We start from the raw sequence: 22,614 nt of genomic DNA on the forward strand, positions 1-22,614 counted from the left end.
TGACACCCTTATAAATAAGTGAAATGAGTGGACTACGGGGCTTTGAAAAGAAGATTAATGTTAACTGTCAGGATCTCCTATATTTAAACATCTAATGGATAGAGAGGGCTTTTGGACATTTTAGGGTTACAGAAATGGGGAATGAAGAGTTGGCACTTTATAAGCTTTTATCATAATCCCAGATAAACTCCTAAATCTATAGAAACCTGATTATTTCTGAAAATTGGTTATCTCCAAGCAGGTACCTTCTGAAATTTCCAGGTGAGATATAAAATAAAAACCAGGAGCAACTTTCACCAGTAGACATTTCTTTCTTCCTTCATTAAAAAAAATCATAGCATTGATGAGGGCAGAAAGATGGAGAAGAGTTTCGGAAAAATCAAGAATATTGGTAATTTTAAGATACTTTAAATTGTTTCGAGATTTCCATTATAAGGAAATGGAAATATTTCCATTATAAGGGAAGATGCAATTAAATATAGTTATCTTACCTTTAACATCCTGTTTGCTCTAAATATTGGATTAAACCCAAAGAAGAGGTAGCAAACATCAAATGGTATTATTGATGCGACATCCAACTGTTGAAAGAACACATTCACAAATATGTTGTGTTTACATTCCTTTCTGGGAATGGATGGATTTACATTGATGTCTGTAAAAGTTGACCAGTCACAGTGCATTATTTGTTGTTTAATCCAAAACTGCTTTCAATTAACTATGCATGGGGATTTTTAAGGCATATTAGCACCATGAAAACTATTCTGTAACCTCCTTCCACCGTATTTCATTTCCACTACCATGCATCTGATCTCTCCTTAGGCACTGCATTTACTGGGATTTTTATTGAGCTGTCACATATACAATGGGCATAGTTGCTAATGTTAAAATACATTTGAATAGTGTTTTTAACATGGGGCTCTTGGACTAAACATCAAGTCCATTCTTGATTTCATTTGAAAGCATTGAACATTCATTGTAGTGATACATTTTTATGTTTCAGCCAATTCTCCAGTGTTCAGAGTCGATTATATTGTGGTTCATTTAGGCTCTTCAATGCTTTCTGCTCTTGTCTACTTTGAACCATTTTGCTACCAATAAACTACTTTAAAAGTATTTACCAGAGCTGTGCAGGCTGAGAGAGGAGATAAGAGAAATCAATAATGATTGCAATTAATCAGCAGCTCTGATGGGAGGAGGTATTGAAAGTACTATTATAGCTAAGAAATTTTAAAAAATTGTCATGTATTAAAATTATTTTGATCTTATGTTAAACTGGTCATTATGATTCTTTTATGTAAAATAATTATTTATTTTTAGTAAATTTTACATGGTCTTAATAGGGTATATTTAAAAACTTTAAGACATCTTGAGACAATTAAGAGCAGTTAAGAACATATTGTAAGGCCACACGTATAAAATAGAGAGTTGAGGAAGTCCTAGCCAGAGGATAATCAAGCAAGAGAAAGAAATAAAGGGCATTCACATCAAAAAAGAGGAAATCAAACTATCACTGTTCACTGATGATATGATCGTATACCTAGAAAACCCTAAAGACATCTCCAAAAGACTCCTAGATCTCATAAACAAGTTCAATAAAGTCTCAGATAATGAAATCAATGTACACAAACCAGTAACACTGCAATACACATACAAAAATAACCAAGCTGAGAAGCAAATCAGGAACTCAATCCCTTTACAACTGGAAAACAACAACAACAACAACAACAAATCCCTAGGAATATACTTAACCAAGGAGGTGAAAGATCCCTATGAAGAGAACTACAAAACACTGCTGAGAGAAATCATAGATGACACAAACAAACAGAAACACATCTGATGCTTATGGATTGGGAGAATCAATATTGTAAAAATGTCCATACTGCCAAAAGCAATCTACAGATTCAATGCAATTCCCATCAAAATACCAACATTATTTTTCACAGAATTAGAGAAAACAATTCTAAAATTCACATGAAACTAAAAAAGAGCCCTTATAGCCTAGGCAACCCTAAGCAAAATGAACAAATCTGAAGGCATTACACTACCAGACTTCAAGTCTATAGTTAGCAAAACAGCATGGTACTGGTATAAAAGTAGGTACATAGACCAATGGAACAGAATACAGAACCCAGAAATAAAGCCAAATACTGATAGCCAACTGGTATTGAACAAAGCACACAAAAACATAAGTTGGGGAAAGGTCATCTTGTATTTTAAGTGGTGCTAGCAAAACTGGCAAGCCACATGTAGAAGAGTGAAACTAGATCCCTATCTCTCACTTTATACATAAATCAACTCAAGATAAACCAAAGACTTAAATATAAGATCTGAAACCATAAAAATTGTAGAAGATAACCTTGGAAAAATTCTTCTGGACATTGGCCTAGGCAAAGAATTTATGACTAAAGCCCCAAAAGCAAATGCATTGAAAATAAATAAATGGGACCTGATTAAAAACGTTTCTTCACATAAAAAGAAATAATCATCAGAATAAACAGACAACTCACAGAATGGGAGGAAATATTTGCAAACTATGCATCAGACAAAGGACTAGTATCCAGAATCTACAAGGAACTCAAATCAGCAAGAAAAAACGAATAATCTCATCAAAAAGTAGACAAATGCCATGAATAGACATTTTTCAAAAGAAGTTATACGAATAGCCAAAAAACATGAAAAAAATGCCACCCCCAATTGCATCATATCATCAAACCTCATTGATTTTATTGTATAGGTACTGATCTTTGTAACAAGTTAAGAAGTGTACAGAACAGTACTTAAAATAATGTATTTAAAATAAAAAAGCAGGCACACTGTAGACCTGTCTAGTGCTACTATAAAACCTATAGTTTTTGGCTTGAATCATAATGATTTTTTTTTACTTGCTTTCTATTCAGTTGCTCAACTCCCCTCTCAACTCCTCTATGATGACAGTCATTAGTCATTAGCCATTTTAATATTAACACATTGTACAGATTTGTGTAGATCTACCATTCGATCCAGCAATCCCAGTACTGGGTATCTACACAAAGGAAAAGGAGTCAGTACATGAAAAAAACACATGCATATATGGGTTTATTTCAGCCCAATTCATAATTGCAGAAAATATGGAACTAACTGATCTTTGTAACAAGATGTCTACAGAACAGTAATTAAAATAATGTATTAAAAATAAAAAAGCAGACACACTGTTGACCTGTCTAGTGACCTGTCTAGTCAATAAGGATATGCAAATTAAAACCACAATGAGATACCACCTTATTCCTGAAAGAATGGCCTTATTAAAAAGTCAAAAAACAATAGATGTTGGCATGGATGTGGTAAAAGGGGAGCGCATATACACTGCTGCTGGGAATGTAAATTAGTAAAACTTCTGTGGAAAACAGTATGGACATTCCTTAAACAACTAAAAGTAGATCTACCATTTGATCCAGCAATCCCACTACTGGGTATCTACCCAAAGGAAAAGGAGTCAGTACATGAATACGACACATGCACATGTAGGTTTATTTCAGCCTAATTCATAATTGCAGAAATATGAAACTAACCTAAGTGGCCATTGAACAATGAGTGGATAAAGAAAATGTGGTATATGTACACCACGGAATAATATTTAGACATCGAAAGGAATCAATGTCTTTTACAGCAACTTGGATGGAGCTGGAGGCCATTATTCTAAGTGAAGTAATTCAGGAATGGAAAACCCAACACTAAATGTTCTCACTTATAAGTGGGAGCTAAGCTCTGAGTATGCAAAGGCATACAGAGTGATACAATGGACTTTGAAGACCAGAAGTGGGGATGGGCTTGGGGTGGGACAAAAAAAACTGCGTATTAGATACAATGTACACTACTCTGGTGATGGGTGCACTGAAATCTCATAATTTACCACTATATAATTAATCCATGTAACCAAAAACCACTTGTACCCCAAAAGCATAGAGTTGAGATAATTAATTGCCTAACAATTTCAAAGCCTGCTGCTATTGAATAAGAATAGAACTTCTGGTTTGAATTAACCAGATTAGCTATTATAAACAAATTACTTACTAAAAGTATTAGTTTAGAAATTACATCATATCCTCAAACCTCATTGATTTTACTGTATAAGTATCAATCTTTGTAACAAGTTAGGTGTACAGAACAGTAATTAAAATAATGTATTTAAAATAAAAAAGCAGGCACACGATTGACCTATCTATTGCTACCCTAAAACCTATAGTTTTTGGCTCAAATCATAATGATCTTTTTGCTTGCTTTCTATTCAATTGCTCAACTCCCCTCTCAGCTTCTCTCTGCAGACAGTCATTAATCATTAGCCATTTTAATATTAACACATTGGCACAGATTTGTGTAGCCAGAGATAATTTATTTCTCATTGAACTGTAGAAAATTGATTGAAGTATTGACTAACACTAAACTCTGTGCAAGACAATTTGCAAAGCATGTTGGGGTTGAAATAGGAGTAAGATATTGTTTCTATTCACAATAAGTTAACAAGCTAATAGTGGAATGACCAAGTTCAAAAATACAGTCATGTGTCACTTAACAACAGGGATATATTCTGAGAAGTGCATTGTTAGGTGATTTCATCATGTGACTATCACAGTATGTACTTACAGAAACCTAGATATATTGTCTACTATACACGTAGGTGGTATGGTATAGACATATAAGCCTAGGCTTCTAGGTTACAAGCCTAGGAGCATGTTACTGTACAGCATGCTCTGTATATTACAGTATATAATTGCATGTTATTGTACAGCATGTTACTGTACTGAGTACTGTAGGTAATTGTAACACAATGGTAAATAACTTTGTATCTAAACACATCTAAACATTGAAAAGGTACAGTTAAAAATGTGATATGAAAGATAGTATAGGATGCTTACCATGAATGGAGCTTGCAGGACTGGAACTTGCTCTGGCTGAGTCAATGAGTGAGTAGTGAGTGACTGAAGGCCTAGGACATTACTGTACACTACTGTAGACTTTATGAATTCTGTAGACTTAGGCTACACTAAATTTGTTTAACAATTTTTTTCTTTAATAATAAAGTAACCCTAACTCACTGTAACTATTTTACTTTATAAGCTTTTGAATTTTTGAAAACTTTTTACTCTTTTGTAATAACACTTAACTTAAAACATTCATTGTACAGCTGTACAAAAGAATTTTCATTATATGTTTATTATATAAGCTTTTTTCTATTTTTAAATGTTTTTATTTTTGCTTTTAAGCTTTTTTGTTAAAAACTAAGACCCGAGCACACAAATTAGCCTAGACCTACACATAGTCAGGATCATCAATATCACTGTCTTCCACATCCATATCTGGCCCCACTGGAAGGTCTTCAGGCTCCATAACATGGGTGGAGCTGTCATCTCCTATAATAACAATGCCTTCTTCTGGAATACCTCCTGAAAGGCTTGCCTGAGTCTCTTTTACAATTAACTTTAAAACAATTCATAGGAGTACAATCTAAAATAACAATAAAGAGTATGGTATAGTAAATACATAAGCTAGTAACTTAGTTGTTTATGACCATTATCCCCAATATTATGTACCATACATATTTGTATGTACTATACTTTTGTGTGACTGGCAGCCAGTAGGTTTGTTTACACCAGCATCACTGCAAACAGGTGAATAACACATTACACTGTAATGTTATGATGGCTATGATGTCACTAGGCAATAGGAATTTTTCAGCTCCCTTATAATCTTATGGGACCATCACCATATACATGGTCTGTCATTGACCAAAATGTCATTATGCTAACACAAATTAAATATATAAATTAATTTAGCCCTTATTCAAACTCAGGAAAGTAAGAGTTTGGAATAAGCTTTATGGGATTACAAAAGTATTCATCCTCTTCGTAGAATTCATCAAAGTAGCACAGAGATCTTTTATGAATATGCCAAAGTATGTGGCAATTTTTAATAAAGAAAATTAGTTGGAGATTTTTTAAAAAGCCAATTGAAAGGGATGTTAATCATTGTAGATTTCCAACAGGGATAGTTTGAGACCTAAACCCAGATTTGTATTTTTAAACAAACTTTGAGGCCACTAAAGAATTGTCTTTGAAGTGGGGGGCTAGAGTTCACTCCAATTGGGTAAACCGAAATAACCCCGACCTCTGCCTATTTCTCAGAGTTAGAGAACAAAGTACTTAGAAAACAATTATGGGCAATAAAACATATGTTTTAGAAAAGAAGGTTCCATGTTATCTAAACAATTGCCTCTCTTCTATTAATAATTTTTATTTTGAATACATGAGAACAAGAAAGAAGCAGGAGTAGAAACAATTTTGCAAACCTTTACAACATCATGCTACATGGATTGGGGGCTAGAATTTTGCAGACAAGGCAAAGTATACAACCCATATTCCTTTATTGATGTGTAAATTAGAATTCAAATGTAGGCACTAAATTATTTTGGTCTGCTTAATAAGGATTTATATGTGGAATTACCCATTTGCACATACAAGGAAATATATCAGGTAATTATTGAGAGGCAGAAACTTCAGGCTTCTCTTTGTCTAATAAAACTTCATATGTATAAACTTTGTTTATAGAAATCCATAGATGGGATTTAAAGTCAAAATGGTAAGAGATTACTTGAGCAATTTTGAAATTGTTTTTGAGTCACCTACCTGAAATTTTGTAGAAGTCCTGTAGTTTTTCCTTAGCTCATTTGGATCCACCTGAAACATATTTGTATTTTCATTAATTTTCGCCAATTTCATCAATTTTTTTTCTCACTTTTAAATTTATATTTAGAACTATTTCTCTTGGCTGGTTCCTTTCAATCTCAGCCAATCAATATGCTCCGTATTCTCAGGTTTTAAAACAAATAATGTTTGGTTTTAGTTTTCTTCTTCTTGCTCTATTGTTTGCCACAGTCAAGCTTCTCAAAAGAGTTGCCTACCTGCTTTACTCTATATCCTTCCCTCATATTTATCCTTAACTCATGGCAATTTGGTGGTAATTTGGCTTCTTCCCACTTCTCTCACTTCTTCAAGGCTAACAGTACAAAACCACCAATGACCTCCTAATGATGACACCCGGGGTATCCTTTATGGCACTTAGCATCCTGTTATGGCACTCATCATAATTTGAAATGACACATATATTGCTTGGCTCATTTATTTAAAATTAGTCTACTCCATTAAATGGTAATCTATCTGAGGACAGGTTTGATTTTGCTTAACAACTATATTTAACTAGTGCCTAGAATATACTAAAAGCTCAGTGAATATTTATTAAATGAATGAAGAAAGAAATGGAGAGATGAATAAAAACCTTTGAAGCATTAAAAATTTTTTTTGGACAATTTTTTTCCTTGAAACTTTTTCTTTTCAAAGAATCTGTAATGCCACTCTTAGTTTACTTTATTTCTTCACTTCCTACTTTTCAATGTTCTTCTTGGATTCTTGGGCTAGTCATTTAAAAGTCAACATTCCCCAGGATTTAGCTCTCTTCTCTTTTCTCTTCATACTTGCTTCCTGGGAAATCTCACCCACGTTTATAGTTTCAGAGATTACCGTGTGGGTTGATGCTACCAAATCTCTGCTTACACCTAATATCACTTTCTTGAGCTGTTGGGTAAGCAACTGCCCATTGTCTTCTTCACTTAGCAGATCCACTGCACCAAACCTGAATTCATCATCATTCTACATTGCCCTTGAGCCAAACTGTGCTCCTCCTCCTGCTTCCGAGTATCCTATGAGCACCCTCAACTACACTGCTTAGTGGTCCTACACTGCGTGGTCTCCCTCAGCCCTCATACAACCAATAGCCAAGTTCTGCTCATTCTTCTTCCGAAAATTTTCTCATGTCCATTCTCTCCTTTCTGGCACTATCTCTGACTTTAGTCTTGTTCCCCTGGAACAATTCTACAGTGGCAGCCAGATGATCTCTAAATCAGATCACTTAAAATCCTCGTTTATGTCAAATCCTGCAACTCCACATGATTTTAAGAAAAAAAAAAAAAAATGAAAGCACCTTTTCAGGGTATACAAAGTTCTACTTTCTGTTTCCCACTCACTTCCTGGAGCATCCCAGGAACAGAACCCACTCTGTTCAGCAGTTCCTCAAATGCATCATAGTAATGCCTTCGCCCACGCTGTCCCACAGCTCAGAACATGTTTTTCCTTTTTTCTTGTGGAGGAAAAAGGTGCAGGTAACACCAACTCATCCATCAAGATTTGGACTAAGGGTCTTCTCTGTCAGATGGTTTTCTCTGAGCCTTATAGCACCCTGGCCATGCCTTTTCATGACTCACAACACAAAATTCTACCATTTTTCTTTTGCCGGTCTGTCCTAGACACTCTGAGCTATGTAAGAGAGTAGGGTCCAATCTTTTTCCTCTATTTCCTCAGTTCCTAACACAGTGTCTAACACATAGTAGGTGTTCAATCAATGTGTGACAAGTGATAGATGACTAGAATGGCATTTGTTAATATTCAGACCTAAAAGAATTAATGTGAATATTGGACTTATATATTTCACTTATATGTAGTAAGGGATTTTCTAAGGGCTCTTAATTAGTTGACCGAAGCATTATAACTTGGACACATGGAAGTAGCATCTTCTAATAATTATCATTCAGGCTGTCTGGAAGTTTTAAACTGCTGTTTGAGCAATGTTAAAGATTGGTTAGTCAACTCCCAAGTTACTCCCCACACTACTGCCTTTTTTGGCTTTAATTTTTACTCATATACACATACTAAATTTTACATAAATATATTAGAAAATATATGACATGCTCATTTAATGATTTTTACTGTGAAACAAAATGGCCTACATAGGTAGACATAGATACAGGTTCAAATAAATAGCCTTATAAATCATGTACCACAAGAGTAAAATCAGTCACTTCCTTCAAAGCTTATATGGGACAGCCAGATAGATATCAAGTGCCAGACAGTTAAGTTAAAATACTACTTCCACCCTGCACCCAGGAAGAATGTTCTTAGCACATTTGTCTGTGTACTTTCAAGGTTGTCAATGATTCTATGATTGAGTAAATGTAAATGCAACTAAAACTTGCTAGATTAAATTAAATGCCATGTAGTGATTTTAAATTCTGTCTTCTTTAGAGCAGTAAATCAACTTGGCATCATTAGCCTTACGAGGATCAGCATGCTTACCGGTAACAATTAGGTACTTATTTTTAAAATGTCACCCCACTTAATTCTCTCTCCCTCTTTTAAGCCTCATCATTATGCCACAGACATTTCTTCAGGGGAGGCTTACTTTAGGAAGGATATGCTAATTGCACCTAAATCCTTTTCCAATGGATACTTTTTGAAGAAGATCTACTCAAGTGTTAGTATATTTACGCAGTATTCACCTCTTTTTCCCCCATACCATGGCTAAATCCGTTTATTCCAAAATAAAAAGCAAAACAAACAGAAATTGCATCATCAGGGCACCACGACCCCATCCCTGCCTCCTTTGTCTGTCCCATGCTATCAATAAAGAAGTTTCCGAGCCCCAAATAATTACTAGAACCTCCTCTCCATGTGCCAGCTTCAACCTCCTCTATGTATAGTACAGGGGGTGGCCCTACCCCTGGAATTACAAAATGTTATGCAGATACAATATGTCCACTGGGGAAGGGGAGTCACCCCCAGCAGCCTGTTCTCTCACGTGTTCTACATTTAGCCCCATTGTCCTGCCTCAGCTGCCTCTCTAAATAAGAAGATGGGAGCCCCTGTGAGGGAAAAGTTGCTTTAGTGAGAGTAAGGCCATCAGGGAGGCCACCAGGCCTCCTCCAAATAAATCAACTCTATGAGCCTCTGGCTCTTAAATAACCACAATAATCATCCAGAAATTAAGGACTCAGCCCGGGCCAAGGTGGCAAAGGGTCTGCACTTGTTTGTCTCCCCACATCACACAGGGGTCTTACCTTGCTACTCTAACGATAATGGGGTGACTGGGAAGGGGTGGTAAGGACCTGATGGGGACGAGCTTCTGGCCCCACTTCTCCAAGCTTTGCTGACAGTGGCCGGCTTTTAGATGACGGTGATCTTCACCTCATTTCTCGTCAGCACGATAGAAAAATGGAATGCAGGGGTTGCTGCCCAAGCCTGGGTGCTCCTGGGGGTTCTGCATCTCAGGAAGCAGCTGCATAACCTGCTGTGCAGTGGGATTGTCATGGTGAGAACCCTCCCCGGCCTCTCCTTGTGCAAGTTCCACACTGTGGACGAGGCTCATCTTGCAAAGATCAGCCTGCTTGTTGGTAGTCCCAAGCTCCTGGGGGAGCTGGGGTGCCTGGAGCGGGCTCATCAGCAGGGTTCTGGGCAACTGCCAGGAATTTGCCATGCCACTTGTTGTGGTTGCCCACAAGCCGCAACACCAGCTCCTGCAGCTCCTGCAGCTCCTGCAGCTCCAGCAGCTTCACTTTCATCTTCTTGTCCTGGGCCAGCCTGCTCATGTATTCTTTCTGTCGCCACATCTTCAACGCTGCCCTCTGGCTCTGGTACAGTGTGATGTACTTTCCTGCCGGAGGATAAGGTTCAGACATTGGGACCCCTCCGACCACAGTGCAGCTCCCCCTGCCATGTCCTGGCCTCCCGCTCACTGATGACATCTGTCTCTCCGGACAGCTGGATACAGTGACGTTCCAGCTTTTCCATCTGCTCCTTCAGGTCCACCTTCTCCTGCATGAGCTCCATAAAGTGGCTCTGAGGCTTTTCCATGGCCCCCTGGAGGGCCTGGTGGGCCTTCACACACACAGAATTGTCTCCAATCCCTGGGGCTAGGGCTGCTGCCTCTGGCTCCTTCTGGACCGAGGCCACCAGGTGAGCCAGACACTTACAGCTCACCCTTTGCTCCTTCAGCTGCCCACGTGGCTGTGCCTGCTCCTCTTCGGCACTGGCTACAGCTGAATGTAAAAATGCCACCATGGCCTCCTGACTCTCCAGGTCCTCCAGGATGCTCAGCATGAGTGGAGGCGTCTCCTCCTTACTGTCCAGTCCATCTCCTTCCCCATGGAGAGCCATGAAGGTCAGCTGGGCCTGTAGCTGCTGCTTCTGCTGGCTGGTGGCTTCCAGGTGCTCCTGGGTCTCCTGCAACTCTTGGCAGGCCATCTCAGCCACCACTTTGCCCTGAGCTTCCTCCTGCTGCAGCTGGTCTATGAGCTGGGTCTGCAGCAGTAACTGCTTGTGGAGCTCCTTCTCAGAGGGCACCTGCTGAAAGGTGGTCACCTGCTGCTGATAGGCCTCCATGTACTGCTGCAGGTGACCCAGGTACTGATCTCACTACTGCTGCAGACTCTGAGCCTCTTGGCTTTTCAGTTCTACCATCTCCTTCAGCTCACCCAGCTTCTCGCCCAGCTCCTTCTTGATGTACTGCTCTGACTGCAGTTTGCTGGTGATCTCCATGTTCTCATTTTTCAGCTTCATGAAGCCACTCTGCAGCTTGGCCATCTGCTCCTTGAGCTCACCATTCTGGGAGACTGCATGATTGATGGTGGCGAGGTCATTCTGCATGGTCTCCAAGGTTTGGGCCTGCGCGCCTCTGCCTGCTCCTCCCAGAGCTCAGCCTTCTGCTCCAGCTCCAGCAGTCTCTCCTCCTGCTCTTGGTTCGGGCAACTCAAACCCTCATTGTCTGGCACCTGGGCTTGGAGCTGTCCTGCCAGACCCTCCAGCTCCTCCTGCAGGTGCTCGGCCTCCACTTGTAGCTGCTGCTCCACCTCAGAGGGCCCTGCTGGGGGCTCCAGGAGCAGGGGTTCAGCCATCTGGTTTCTCAGTTCAGCCAATCTTGTCTCCATCTCCTGTACCTGACTCATGCTGTGCCCCTTCTCCTCCCTCAACCTGTGCACCTGCTCTGACATCAGCTGCATCCTCTGCTACCACTTGGTGCTCCCTCCTTTCAGATTTTCAGTATATTGATCTTTCTCTATCTGTAGCTGTTTCAGCAACTCTGTAACCTGCCCCAGGTGTGCTTCCAGCTGTGCCTGATCCTCCATGGCCTGCTGTAACTGCTAGTTAGCATTAGGGGGTTCACACTGGCTTGAGGACTGTTGAAGCAGGAGCTTGGCCCTCTCCAGCTTCTTTTGCAGCTCCTCTAAGTTGAGCTGGATCCCTGACTTCTCCAATACTAGGACTCAAGTTTCTCTTCTAGTTCTGAGTTCTGCTGCTTCAGATCCTCATATAACTCCAGCCTGAGGGCATCTCTCTTTTTGGTTAACTCTTTGTTGTACTTGCCCATCATCTTCTGCTGTGTAGAGACAGCAGAGAGAGCCAGCTCCAATCTCCCACATGCTGCCAGGAATACTGCAGGCGGCTGGCCAGATCCTTTGACTCTCCTTCAAACTACCTGGCAGCACGCTGAGTGTAATACAGGGCTGTCCATAACTCTGCTTTCTTGGACATGAGTATCCCTGTGGTCTGAATTTGAACCTGTAACTACTCCCTTTGGGCTCCCTGCTTTCAATTCCTTGCTTTCTTTTCTTCTTCCAGTTGATCCAGAATTTCTTGGTTCTGTTGTTTCTCCAGATCCTTCAGGTTAGCAGATGATGCAGGGCCCTACCCACTGACAAAGGATGTAGACTCAGAGGCAAGACCATTGAGCTGTTGGGAGAGTTGTCCTGGGCTCCCAGTCAATGAGAAAGCCTTGGTTTCATCCATGAGATTGGGACTAATGTCAACATCATGATTCTGAGGTGCCGCCATGCTAGCGCAACTGGCACCAGGGGAAGAGACACCACCAGCTAACATGGTGTCATGAGCAGACAGTTGTAGGGGAGAAGCGTGGTCTTTGGATGTATCATCAGGTGAATGGCAACCAACAGAAGTGGTTGTCTCAGGGTTGCTGCCATTTTTAATTTTCTCCTTTTTTTGCTCTTGTACCTACACCAGGGTATTTTCTATGCTGATATTCTCTCGATGTTTTCTTGGCCACAGCCAATTTGCTTTGTAGGGTTTCTTCCGACATCACAGGGCAGGGTGGGAGGTGGGGTTGGGGCCACATCAGCACGATTCTGGCAACCACTGCTAAACACATCCAGTCATCTACCAGGCAGATGTGCAACTGAGCCAGAGGAGAAGTAACCAGGGCCACACTAGAACGCAGAATGGGGCATGGCCTCAATGCTCCAAGCCCATTGGTCGATGAGAAAGATGAAAGGGAAAGGAAGCATGGCCAGGCGGCAGTGTGTCCAGAGGGACCATTTTTCTCATGCATCTGTACAATGGAATTATAGAATTGTTGGGCTCTTGCTAGATTATATTGATTCTTATTTGCTCCAAACTGCACTCTGGCTTTGCCTCTGACTAAGATGGCATTTATATGCATGATGACCAATTCCATTGTGTAGGCACAGCTACAGCCCTGTTTTGTGAGAAGTTCCATATACAGTGCTCCCCCACCCAATACATACCCTCCTGAGAGAACAGGTAACACCACTCGAACAAATGGAGGATCAAATGGAAAATTATCCTGCTACCCTCCAAAGTCTGTGAATTCCAATACTAAAAACTTGGCAATTCAGTTTAAGGTCCTCTTCACAAGGCCAGTTAGCTCAAGGCAATAACATTCTTCCCAGGCCTCTTAAGAAATACTCCTACCCCAGAAAAGGCCCTTCTTTCTGGTATCAGGAGGCATGGTCCAGAAACACAAATCCAATAGAATTTCAGCCATTTACCTCTCAGATCGTCCCCTCCCTGAAGTTCTACTTTCCTGTTTGTGTGTGTGTGTGTGTGTGTGTGTGTGTGTGTGTGTGTGTATTTTGTGTTTTGTTTTTGGCTTTGGTGCTTCATTCGTTCCCCCATATGAACCAGTAGAAATGTAGCCATTAGCAACTTCGGTCAATATATAACAGATTCATACTTTAGGACGACAACTCAGTTGACAACCACAACAGTTTCTTAAAAGATATGTTAAACAAAACATATTCTATCTTCCTTTTTCTTTTCCGATCTGAAGATCATTGTGCAAAAGACTATCAGGGTCGACCTTCTGCAGTTTAACATGCCAGTCGTGTACTGTCATTTATGAGTTCCACCGAATAAATCCTTTCCAAGCAATATTACTCATGCTTTTGTCAGAAGATAAAAATCATGTAAGAGTTAATTCTCTTTCAGGAAGAAGACAAAAAGTTCCAGCAGACCTGTTTTATAACTCCGTGATCTGTATACATCCCTGAGCTCTTTCATAAGTCTATCTGAAGCTTGCACTGACCCAAACACCACACCACATTTAAATGGTCTTGCCTTTGAGTCTTCCTAATTTTCTGTAATGTTGCCAAATTTTCTTTTTCAATTCCTTCATCCTCCGACTTTTTCCCACTAGTAAGTTCTTCTTCCTTCATCTTATAGTGATTTAAGTATTTTATATCTCCAACCATCTATTCTTCTTCTGAGGTCACTTCTGTTTTCCCATTCTGACCCATGGGTAGTGGTTGATCTAGCATCTCAAACATGCAGGTCCTTAGGAAGGTTATATAATCTGCAGAGTTCACATATCAACTACTTCAATTACTGACGAAGGTGATTGTTGTTCTTAGTATCTTCTAGACATTCCAGAACTGATGTCAGATTTGGGTTATCAGAGTCCATAAACCGTATTGGTGAAAAAGATGGATAGGATTCTCGGAATCTCTAGGCACAAGAAGAGGCTCAACCCATCATGGGACAGTCTTGGCCTCGTGGTGGCTTGTCCACAGGAGTTTCGGCAATGTGTAAATATTCAGGAGACTGGCCCAGGTGCAGGGCTGCGCGGGTGCGCTGCTGTCCCTGTCCCGCCGCCGCCAACTCAGTCTGCGAGGCTGAGCATGGGGTGCCACTGCAGCAATTTGTGAGCCTGCGCCAAGCCGCACACCGCGACCAGTATTCACTTCTTCTGAAAACAATTCATAGAAACTTCATAATTTTACACAGGACAGATGGAAGAAGTATTTTAAAATAATATTACCTGAAATAATTATAATGCAGATTAATTATTCAAGGAAATAAAATCCTTGAACTGAGATTACCATTCATTCACTCCTTCAAACATTTCTTGAGTGTACTCTAAGTTCCTAGGTTAGATAAAGAAGTGAATCGAATACTGTCCCTACTCTCAAGAAACTTATCCTCAGGTAAGAAAGAGAGATACATAGACAAATAGGAGACAAGAGGGAAAAGTAAAGTGTGTGGACATCCATTCATTTAATTCATTTAACAGTCAACTGTGTATTTTCTACATGCCAGACCCCGAGCTAGGTGTCTTATTCAATCTTCATAATAGGTTTATAAGGTGGGTGCTGAGATAGCCGGGTGGGAGGGGGTTGCTGCAGAAACTCCAGCCAGCCTGCCCACTGAGGTGGAGCCTTGGAAAGTTTGCTACATTTGCAGTAGGGAGGAGCCTAGCCCCTCCTCTTCCTGTGTGGAACCTGGAATTCGAACAGTGGGCAGGAAGCACTCTAGCAGGGGGCTGTGGCCTTGTGGAGGATCCCTGTTCCCCCCCTTTTTAAACCTTTTCACCTAATAAAACCCTGCTTCGCTCACCTTTCAAACCATCTCCAAGCCTACATTTTCATGGCCATGGGACAGACAAGGACCCTGTCTTTAACTGAACTAAGGAAAAGTCCTGCAACAGTACGACTATTCCTATTTTGGGGGATGAAAAAGATTGTATTCAATAAAAGGGTAAGTTTACTTTCTTCAAGTTAATGCTATTAGCAAATTTCAGAAGTGAAATTTGACCCCGAACTGTTTGTTTCTACTACTTCATAATTAGTCGAATCAATATTTAATACAATTAAATAATAGAATTATGAGTAAAGTGTAGGAAACACAGAGAAGGGAGTGATTTTCTTCAGATTGGTTTATAAAGAGCAATTGAGAGGTTTAAGTACCAAAAGCAGTTGATTATAAAGGAAGGCCTAATTGACGTTGTAACTAGATGACAGCGAGGATTTCTGTGAATTTTGCAAAGGGTTACGGATGTGTCTCTTACCTAAATAATCTTCACTGTCATTTCCAACTCAATTTCTGCTATCTCTAAAGGAAATTACATACAACAGACTAATGGTTCGACTGCATTTCAAAATTCTGTTATCTTTGTAGCATCACTTTTAGGAGAAAGATTTTATAAATAAATGCTGTGAAAAACTTGTAAGTCCTCCTGGTTTCTATTGTAGCTGTTAGCACCTCAATCTGTTGTCTGTTACTTGTTTGTTTTCCTTCAACGCCTTGGGGAATTAATATTTCCATCCTCCAGTTATGGTGCATTTATTTAATAAATGAATTAAGTAGATGTATCTACCTAGCAACTGTAGGTATTTAATAAATGTTTCTTGAATGAATGAATGAATGAATGATTCAGTGTTGTATACCAATGGTAGCATAGATAGCTAAATATAGTGAGACCTTCAGGTTGGGTACTCAATGTGCATAGTCTTCTTACGAAAATGTAATCAAGTTTCAAAGGCTGCAGCTACTTACTCTAAATTAAAGAAACCATTAATTTGGTTTCTTTAATTGAACAAACAAAGCAATTATTTCCTGCTCTACATTTGTAGCTTATGATAATGCATTTTAAATAGAGCTCGTTGCGTGTGTTTTTTACCGGTTAGTTTTCTTGGTTTTAACACTCATTGTGTGCAAAGGCCTCTTAGAAAATTCAAAATAAAAGTCTCCCTTTACGGATTTTGTCATTTTCCATTTGTCAAATATTGATTTTCTCCCCCCTTGTGAGTCTAATGGAGGTTGAAATTAGTGTTCCTTTTGTTGTTGTTGTTTACTTCTTATTTGTACACTGTCATCACCATTCATCAAGCTGCCAGGTTGCTCTGGGGATGGGTGCTGGTGAGTTAACTAGTGTTCTAAAGTCTGCACAAGGCATATTTTGAATAGACTTTTGGTATAGCTTTGGCTTTTGCCTTTAGTATTTCTTTCTAGGAAAGATTTCAAATATAGAAAACACTTCCTAGAAAATGATAATTTTTTAAGGAAGAAAAAAATATTCAAAACTATTCCTTTCAGCTTTTTGATAATTTAAGACCTTCTGAAGATCCAACAGAAAATATTAAGAAGATTAAGCAACCTAACTGTCTTCTTGAAAATTCTACATGAACCTAAGGTGCCATATAGTCAGTCAGTCTGCTCTTCCTATCGTGACACTGGAGGACATGTTCTGTGCAGCCCTTGCTGAGCCTTGGGAGGAGGATGGCACATTGGCCACAGATGGAAAGGAAGCATCCTTCTAGTTAGCTGGGGAAGGGGCTTGGGCTAGTGGCTATAAGACTTGGATTTATGCTTGTGAAAACACATTTGTCTGTTTCTCAGATTGATTGGATTGACAATAAACTTCCCTTAACACTGAGAGTAAATCCAGGAGAAGATAATTTAGCCTAAGGGTAAGAATGCTAATTTCTTAGGAAGGGCACTGCATTTGATCATGAGAAATAGGATGTGATGAATTTGGCAGGTAAAGAATAAAAAGATAGACCCATAGATGCCATATTCATTAAAAAACAAAACACCAGTGGAGGTGTTCTATGTGCTTGTGATTTGCCCATATCTGTGAGGGGTGTGGCTACCTGTCTGTGGTTTGGCTATATTGATGGAGATATGGATGGCTCATTTCTCTTTCATTCTCTTACCACACTGAATAATAGTATATTTTGCAATGGTGGAAATCTTCTGTGCTGTCCACTAGACATGTGGTTGTTGAGTTCTGGAAATATGAACAATGTGGCTGAGAAATCTGAATTTTTAATGTTATTTAATTGTAATTAATTCAAATTTAAATTTAATGGACATATTTGCCTGATGGTCACTGTATTGGACAGTGCGGTGAATCCACATTGATTCAAATGGTCATGACCATACAGTGGCCAAAAAACAAGTGAAAAAATGCTCCACATCACTAATCATCAGAGAAATGCAAATCAAAACCACAATGAGATACCATCTCATAGAAGTTAGAATGGCTATTACTAAAAATTCAAAAAACAGCTGATGCTGGCAAAGGCTGCAGAGAGAAGGGAACACTTATAAACTGTTGGTGGGAGGGCAAATTAGTTCAGCCACTGTGGAAATCAACTTGGAGATTTTTCAAAAAACTTAAAACAGAACTACAATTTGACCCAGCGATCCCATTACTAGGTATATATCCAAAAGAAGACAAATCTTTCTAACAAAAAGACACATGCACCTGCATGTTCATCGCAGCATTATTCACAATAGCAAAGACATGAAATCATTCTAGGTACCCACTAATGGTGGACTGAATAAAGAGAATGTGGTACATATACACCATGGAACAAGATCATGTCCTTTACAGGAACATGGATGCAGCTGGAGGCCCTTATCCTAAGCAAATTAATGCAGGAACAGAAAACCAAATACAGCATGTTTTCACTTATAAGTGAAACATTGGGTACTTATGGACATAAAGATCCGAACAATAGAAATTGGGGATGACTAGAGGGAGGAGGACTGCAGGGAGGAAGCGGGGAAGGGTAGTAAATCTCGTTATTGGGTACTATGTCCAGTACCTGGGTCAATCATACCCCAAACCTCAGCATCACCCAAGATACCCAGGTAACAAACCTGTATGTGTATCCCCTGAATCTAAAATAAAAATTGGAAAACAAAAGGGTCATGAAAGCTTTGCTTTCTAAGTTAGGTTTTCCCGAAGTGTCCAGGCCTAAAACCCTGTGCTTGATTTATCTACTACATGCAGACGCTGCATCGGTTCCAACTGCACAATGATAGACAAGGCACAGTCTGTGTCCTAAAATCTTACAGCCTAGTACTTTCTCACAACACCGGACTGTCTCCTAAGAAGGCTGAGTAGGTTCTAATGAGTGAAATCATACCTATCTCATTTATTAAAATATTGAGGTGAATGGTAGACTGTAACATGATAGAAAACAACTGCTTCACAGACTGTTTGAGGCTTGATTACCAGAGGAATATATTACAAATAGTTTCTTCTTTTGGCATTGATAATTGATCCATTTAAAAAACATTATTGAGGTAAAATATGTGTATAGTTTCAATATTTCAGATTTGGCACTCTCTTTATATGCTCAAGTATTGTCAAATTCTGAAAAACTTGCTGACCTGAACCTGTGTGATTGTAGAGGCAAGGCCTGGGTTAGAATCCTGGCCCCTCTACTCTCTCGCTTTGGGCTTTAAGCAAATAACCTCTCTCCCTGAACCTCAGTTTCCTCATTTGTAAATAGGGCTAATTACATCTTTTTCATAGTGTCATTGAAAGGATTAAGTGTGGTATTATAAGTAAATTAACTGGAACAATAATGCTAGCTGACATTTAATACTCATTCACTATGCACCAGATACAGTCTAGGCACTTCACAGGCCTCAATTTATTTAATCTTTCAATCAATATGATGGTGTTATTGTTATTTTCACTTTAAATATGAGGAAATTAAGGTACAGGGAGATGCATGTTTTCCAGCACATTGTGAACACTCAATGGCTGTTTTGTAATTGTTTTCTTATTATTATTGCTCATGATTTCTTGCAGTTGTCCACGCAGATAGCCAGTCAAACATTAAATAAAACAATGCTGTTCTTTTTTGTAGCCCAATTAGATGTTATTCACGTTTCAGTTTCTGCCTTTTCCGAACCCCACTTACTATTATGTCTCCTCCTCTTATAAACTGGAGTCTGGGCTGGATAAATAGCATATCATAAAGGTAGATGATATCACATATGATGTCCACAATAAGCCAGTAGTGTATGTTGTCTGGTGTTTGATATGGGAAGACGAGGCGCAGTGGTATAAACCAGCAGTTCCAGTTATAGGCAAGGCTGACAATCAAGAGCCACAGGAGATAGAGTCGATCTGGAAAAACAGCAAGTGGAACAATCCAAATGACAGAGAACAAACACAGAAAGAATTCTCTTGCTTAGTTTGGGAAGGTTGGGACACTAACCTCTAGAGAGCTGTTTGCCATAGGAGGCTCTATTAAACATTCAGCACAATTCTGCCTCTGGACTGTGAGGCACCAGGCTTTACAAGAGATGTTAAATGATCTTATCACCTCTTCTGAAAGTGGACAGTTTCCTTCCAGTCTCCTGAAGAAGTGGCCACTCTGAGTCTGTCCACACAGGTAACTACTATTTGGATCAGGAAAGAATTTCACGAAAAGTCGGAAGGACTTTGCACAGACATCACTGCAGCCGCAGATCTTTAGTTCCTCAGTAGTTAAGTTGCAGGATTGATTGCCCAGGGCAGGTGGCAGAAAGGCCACATCCTGCCAGAAGGAGGATGGCACTAAATGGGAGGGCAGAGGGTCAGCCCATTAACGTAGTCCATGTCCCTTCACACATAGGCCTTCTCTGCCTATGGGAGGCTGCAGGAAAGGATTTGTTCAATTAGAATAATCAACAATGTGAAGCCATGGAAGAAGACTGACACTTTATAATGAATTGCGAGTGTGTCAGTGCACATATTGTGGACTGCGTTGGGCCTTCTTTTCCAAGGTAATTAGGGGCAGGAGAGGATCTGGACTGCCTTTTAAATATAGGCAGGAATACTGTATTTCTTATCTTCACCAAAGATGGGCAAATGATCCTTTGCAGGTTATATAACTTAAATTCTGCTTGCTAGTTAGATTGAGATTATGAGGTAAGGAAAATAGAAGCTATCTGTGACTTCGAGTCACAGGGTTTCTTGGTGATAGCCAGCCCTCCCACTACAATAGTTTACCCTTTGTTAATACCTGTGTAGGAATCTATGCTGCTTGGAAGTTTAAGTCGCTTTAAGTACTCTGTTAAAGGCATCTTCTTGACTTTGAAACACAGCAGCCTGTAGTAGTGTTCTTCTGTTGGCTTATCATCGCTTTCTTTTACTGGTGGTACAGCCGTGGGCTTTGCTTCATAGGAAAAAAAAAAAATGAAACATTTAAAGAGGTTAAGTTAGCTTAGTTAAAAACTTGAATTTCTTAACCAAACACTGCATGTTCTCACTCATAAGTAGGAGTTGAACAATGAGAACATATGGGCACAGGGAGGGGAACATCACACACTGGGGCCTATCAGGGGTGCGGGACAAGGGGAGGGATAGCATTAGGAGAAATACCTAATGTAGACCATGGGTTGATGGGTGCAGCAAACCACCACAGCGTATGTATACCTATGTAACAAACCTACATGTTCTGCACATGTATCCCAGAACTGAAAGTATAAAAAAACCCAAAAAACTTGAATGTCTTAAAGTCAGAACATTTAGGAATCTTCCTCTTTTGATATAGACAGATGAAACAAAACCTTCATGACATTTAAAATAGTGACATTTATTTCACTGTGTGTGTGTATAAAGAAAAAATATGTCAATGTAAAAAATTAAAGGAAACACAACTTTTAAAATAAATAAATGTTTTTAAATTTTTCCAAAATAAAAAAAGAACAGGAAAAACTACTAAATGATGACAAAATTCAGGATAGTGATTACCTTGGCAAGGGGGCTTTGTCACCTGGGAAGACTGTAAGTCTTCTCTAGTGAGGGAAATGTCCTTTATCTTGGAGGGTGGTGATGGTGATGCAACAGGACTATTCATGTGTAAAAACTATCCAAGCATGGCGGCACAGGCCTGTAGTCCCAGCTCCTTTGAAGGCTGAAGCAAGAGGATCATTTGAGCCCAAGAGTTAGAGGTGGCAGTGAGTTGTGACTGTGCCACTACACTCCAGCCTGGGTGACAGAGCAAGACCCTACCACTAAAAGAATAAAATAAGATTAAATAAATATATAAATAAAATGTTTGTCTACACTGAAATATTTATGGATGAAATATAGTGTCTGGAATTTGCTTTAAAAATTCATTGTAACTCCAATGTTACGGAAAATAAAATTTTAAAAAATGAAAAAAGAATATGTTAAAATAATTGAACTGTACACTTAATTGTGGATTTTACAGTTTATGTCTCAAATAAAAATGTAGAGTATAAAATAAAGGCTTTCTCTAAAAAGGAAAACAAATCATGTTGTATATCCTAAAGTATACAATAAAAACAAAATAAAATAGTAACATTTATGAAAATATACAGGTAAGGAAAACACTGGAATTTGGAAATATGTAACAGGTTTAAAGCTCACAAATAAGGTGAGCTTTAAATAAGGTGTCACAAAGGTGTTACAAATAGAATATTTTAAATACAAGCTTGATTTTCACATACCTTGGAGCATCAATAAAGTCAGAGATCAGAAACACTGCAAATGTACGTCATTCTGCAGGTTTTGGTTTGGTGCTTCTTTACCCTCACATATGTCACACACAATATTCTTTTCAATATATCTTTATAAAAGTATAATGACTATGATTTCTTTTAGCCTCTTCTGTTTAAAAAGAAACTGTTGGGCCGGGCGCGGTGGCTCAAGCCTGTAATCCCAGCACTTTGGGAGGCCGAGACGGGCGGATCACGAGGTCAGGAGATCGAGACCATCCTGGCTAACATGGTGAAACCCCGTCTCTACTAAAAATACAAAAAAAATTAGCCGGGTGAGGTGGCGGGCGCCTGTACTCCCAGCTACTCGGGAGGCTGAGGCAGGAGAATGGCGTGAACCCGGGAGGCGGGGCTTGCAGTGAGCTGAGATCCGGCCACTGCACTCCAGCCTGGGCAACAGAGCCAGACTCCGTCT

The 22,614-nt window shown here is 39.6% G+C and overlaps 1 protein-coding gene and 2 pseudogenes across 2 annotated transcripts in view; all 3 read right to left on the reverse strand.

Moving 5' to 3' along the window:
* Positions 1–22,614, reverse strand: part of CNGB3 (cyclic nucleotide gated channel beta 3) — a 157,181-nt gene that overhangs the window by 67,160 nt on the left and 67,407 nt on the right. The window contains exons 5-8 of the mRNA XM_025394403.1: positions 20,699–20,851; positions 19,610–19,818; positions 6,660–6,710; positions 492–578 (exon numbers count right to left, since the gene is read on the reverse strand). Coding sequence (XP_025250188.1) covers positions 492–578; positions 6,660–6,710; positions 19,610–19,818; positions 20,699–20,851 — 500 coding nt within the window. The remainder of the gene's footprint in view (positions 1–491; positions 579–6,659; positions 6,711–19,609; positions 19,819–20,698; positions 20,852–22,614) is intronic.
* Positions 10,026–12,987, reverse strand: LOC112630244 (annotated as a pseudogene). Its single transcript, XR_003120825.1, has 2 exons — positions 10,595–12,987; positions 10,026–10,512 (listed from the first exon to the last, which is right to left on the reverse strand). The product of XR_003120825.1 is annotated as a golgin subfamily A member 2-like (transcript).
* Positions 13,029–18,696, reverse strand: LOC112629785 (annotated as a pseudogene).

The sequence above is a fragment of the Theropithecus gelada genome, chromosome 8 (assembly GCF_003255815.1).
Source record: "Theropithecus gelada isolate Dixy chromosome 8, Tgel_1.0, whole genome shotgun sequence".
In the NCBI taxonomy this organism is placed as follows: domain Eukaryota; kingdom Metazoa; phylum Chordata; class Mammalia; order Primates; family Cercopithecidae; genus Theropithecus; species Theropithecus gelada.